General features: G+C 40.2%; 1 protein-coding gene across 1 annotated transcript; it reads left to right on the forward strand.

Moving 5' to 3' along the window:
• Positions 1-247: 247 nt before the first annotated feature.
• On the forward strand, positions 248-1,014 carry LOC110440770 (low-density lipoprotein receptor-related protein 4-like; the record flags this gene model as incomplete). The annotated part of the gene is made up of 3 exons (XM_021483910.1): positions 248-452; positions 629-754; positions 969-1,014. Coding segments are annotated over 3 exons (377 nt in total), but the record flags the coding sequence as incomplete, so codon positions are not given.
• Positions 1,015-1,024: the final 10 nt, after the last annotated feature.

Below are 1,024 nucleotides of genomic sequence, written 5' to 3' on the forward strand. Positions count from 1 at the left end.
TAGTAGGACAGTTTGATTAGTGGTGACTGGAGAGTAAGACAGTTTCATTAGTGGTTGCAGGTTTTACACATCAATGCAAAAATAAAAATAAATAAATATTGATCAAGCATAACCACTTAATACCTAATTGCCGATAACTGATAGACGTTTATCTAACTTAGTGTTAGTGGATATTTTAATAGGAATGTTTTCCTCGTTAAAGTGTTGATGTGTTCCAATTTAGGACCTGAATTGTGGTACGTTTTAGATCTGTATTCCTCGTCGATGGCGCTGTGATGGAAACGACGACTGCGGTGATGGTTCTGACGAACGACCAGCAATCTGTCAGCTGATAGACTGCCCACCAGAGACACGATTCCGCTGCGACAACTTCAAATGTATTCCTCGTTGGAGATTATGTGACAAGGTCGACAACTGTGGGGATGGCTCTGACGAAAACGACATTGACCTATGTAAGCTGTAACGCCTACTGGTGACATTGTTAGAGTGATTTCATTTCCATTTCAATCATTCATGAATTTACCAAATCTATCCTAATTAAAGAAAAATCCAATGATCCAGTAAACCTATTATCCTCTGCCCGTGGACTCATTGACCTCTGTTGACCTCTCATGACCTCGGTTTATAGGTACACCACGCCCGGTCAAGTGTTCCACAGACCAGTACAGGTGTGCTAACCGCCAGTGTGTGGATGCTCTCCACGTGTGTAATGCCGTCATGGACTGCGAGGATGCCTCAGACGAACGTGGCTGTCGTAAGTTTGTAGTAACTAAACATTAGTGAGAATTCCTTAAAGTTAAAAACTAACTTCTATGCGTCATGATAAATCTTCTTTGTTCATTGTTTAGATTTAATCAAAATTATTCATCAGTTTTTGCCATTTCAATTTGTGAAATAGAAATGAGGGTTGTGTATATATACCTAGGAGATGAGAGATTTGAAACACTGGTGGGTTGTATCTGTTGTAGATAAGTTGTCAGGGAATGTGAACTGCTCTGTAAACAGTGGTGGGTTGTATCTGTTG

This window comes from Mizuhopecten yessoensis, unplaced genomic scaffold, assembly GCF_002113885.1.
Source record: "Mizuhopecten yessoensis strain PY_sf001 unplaced genomic scaffold, ASM211388v2 scaffold707611, whole genome shotgun sequence".
In the NCBI taxonomy this organism is placed as follows: domain Eukaryota; kingdom Metazoa; phylum Mollusca; class Bivalvia; order Pectinida; family Pectinidae; genus Mizuhopecten; species Mizuhopecten yessoensis.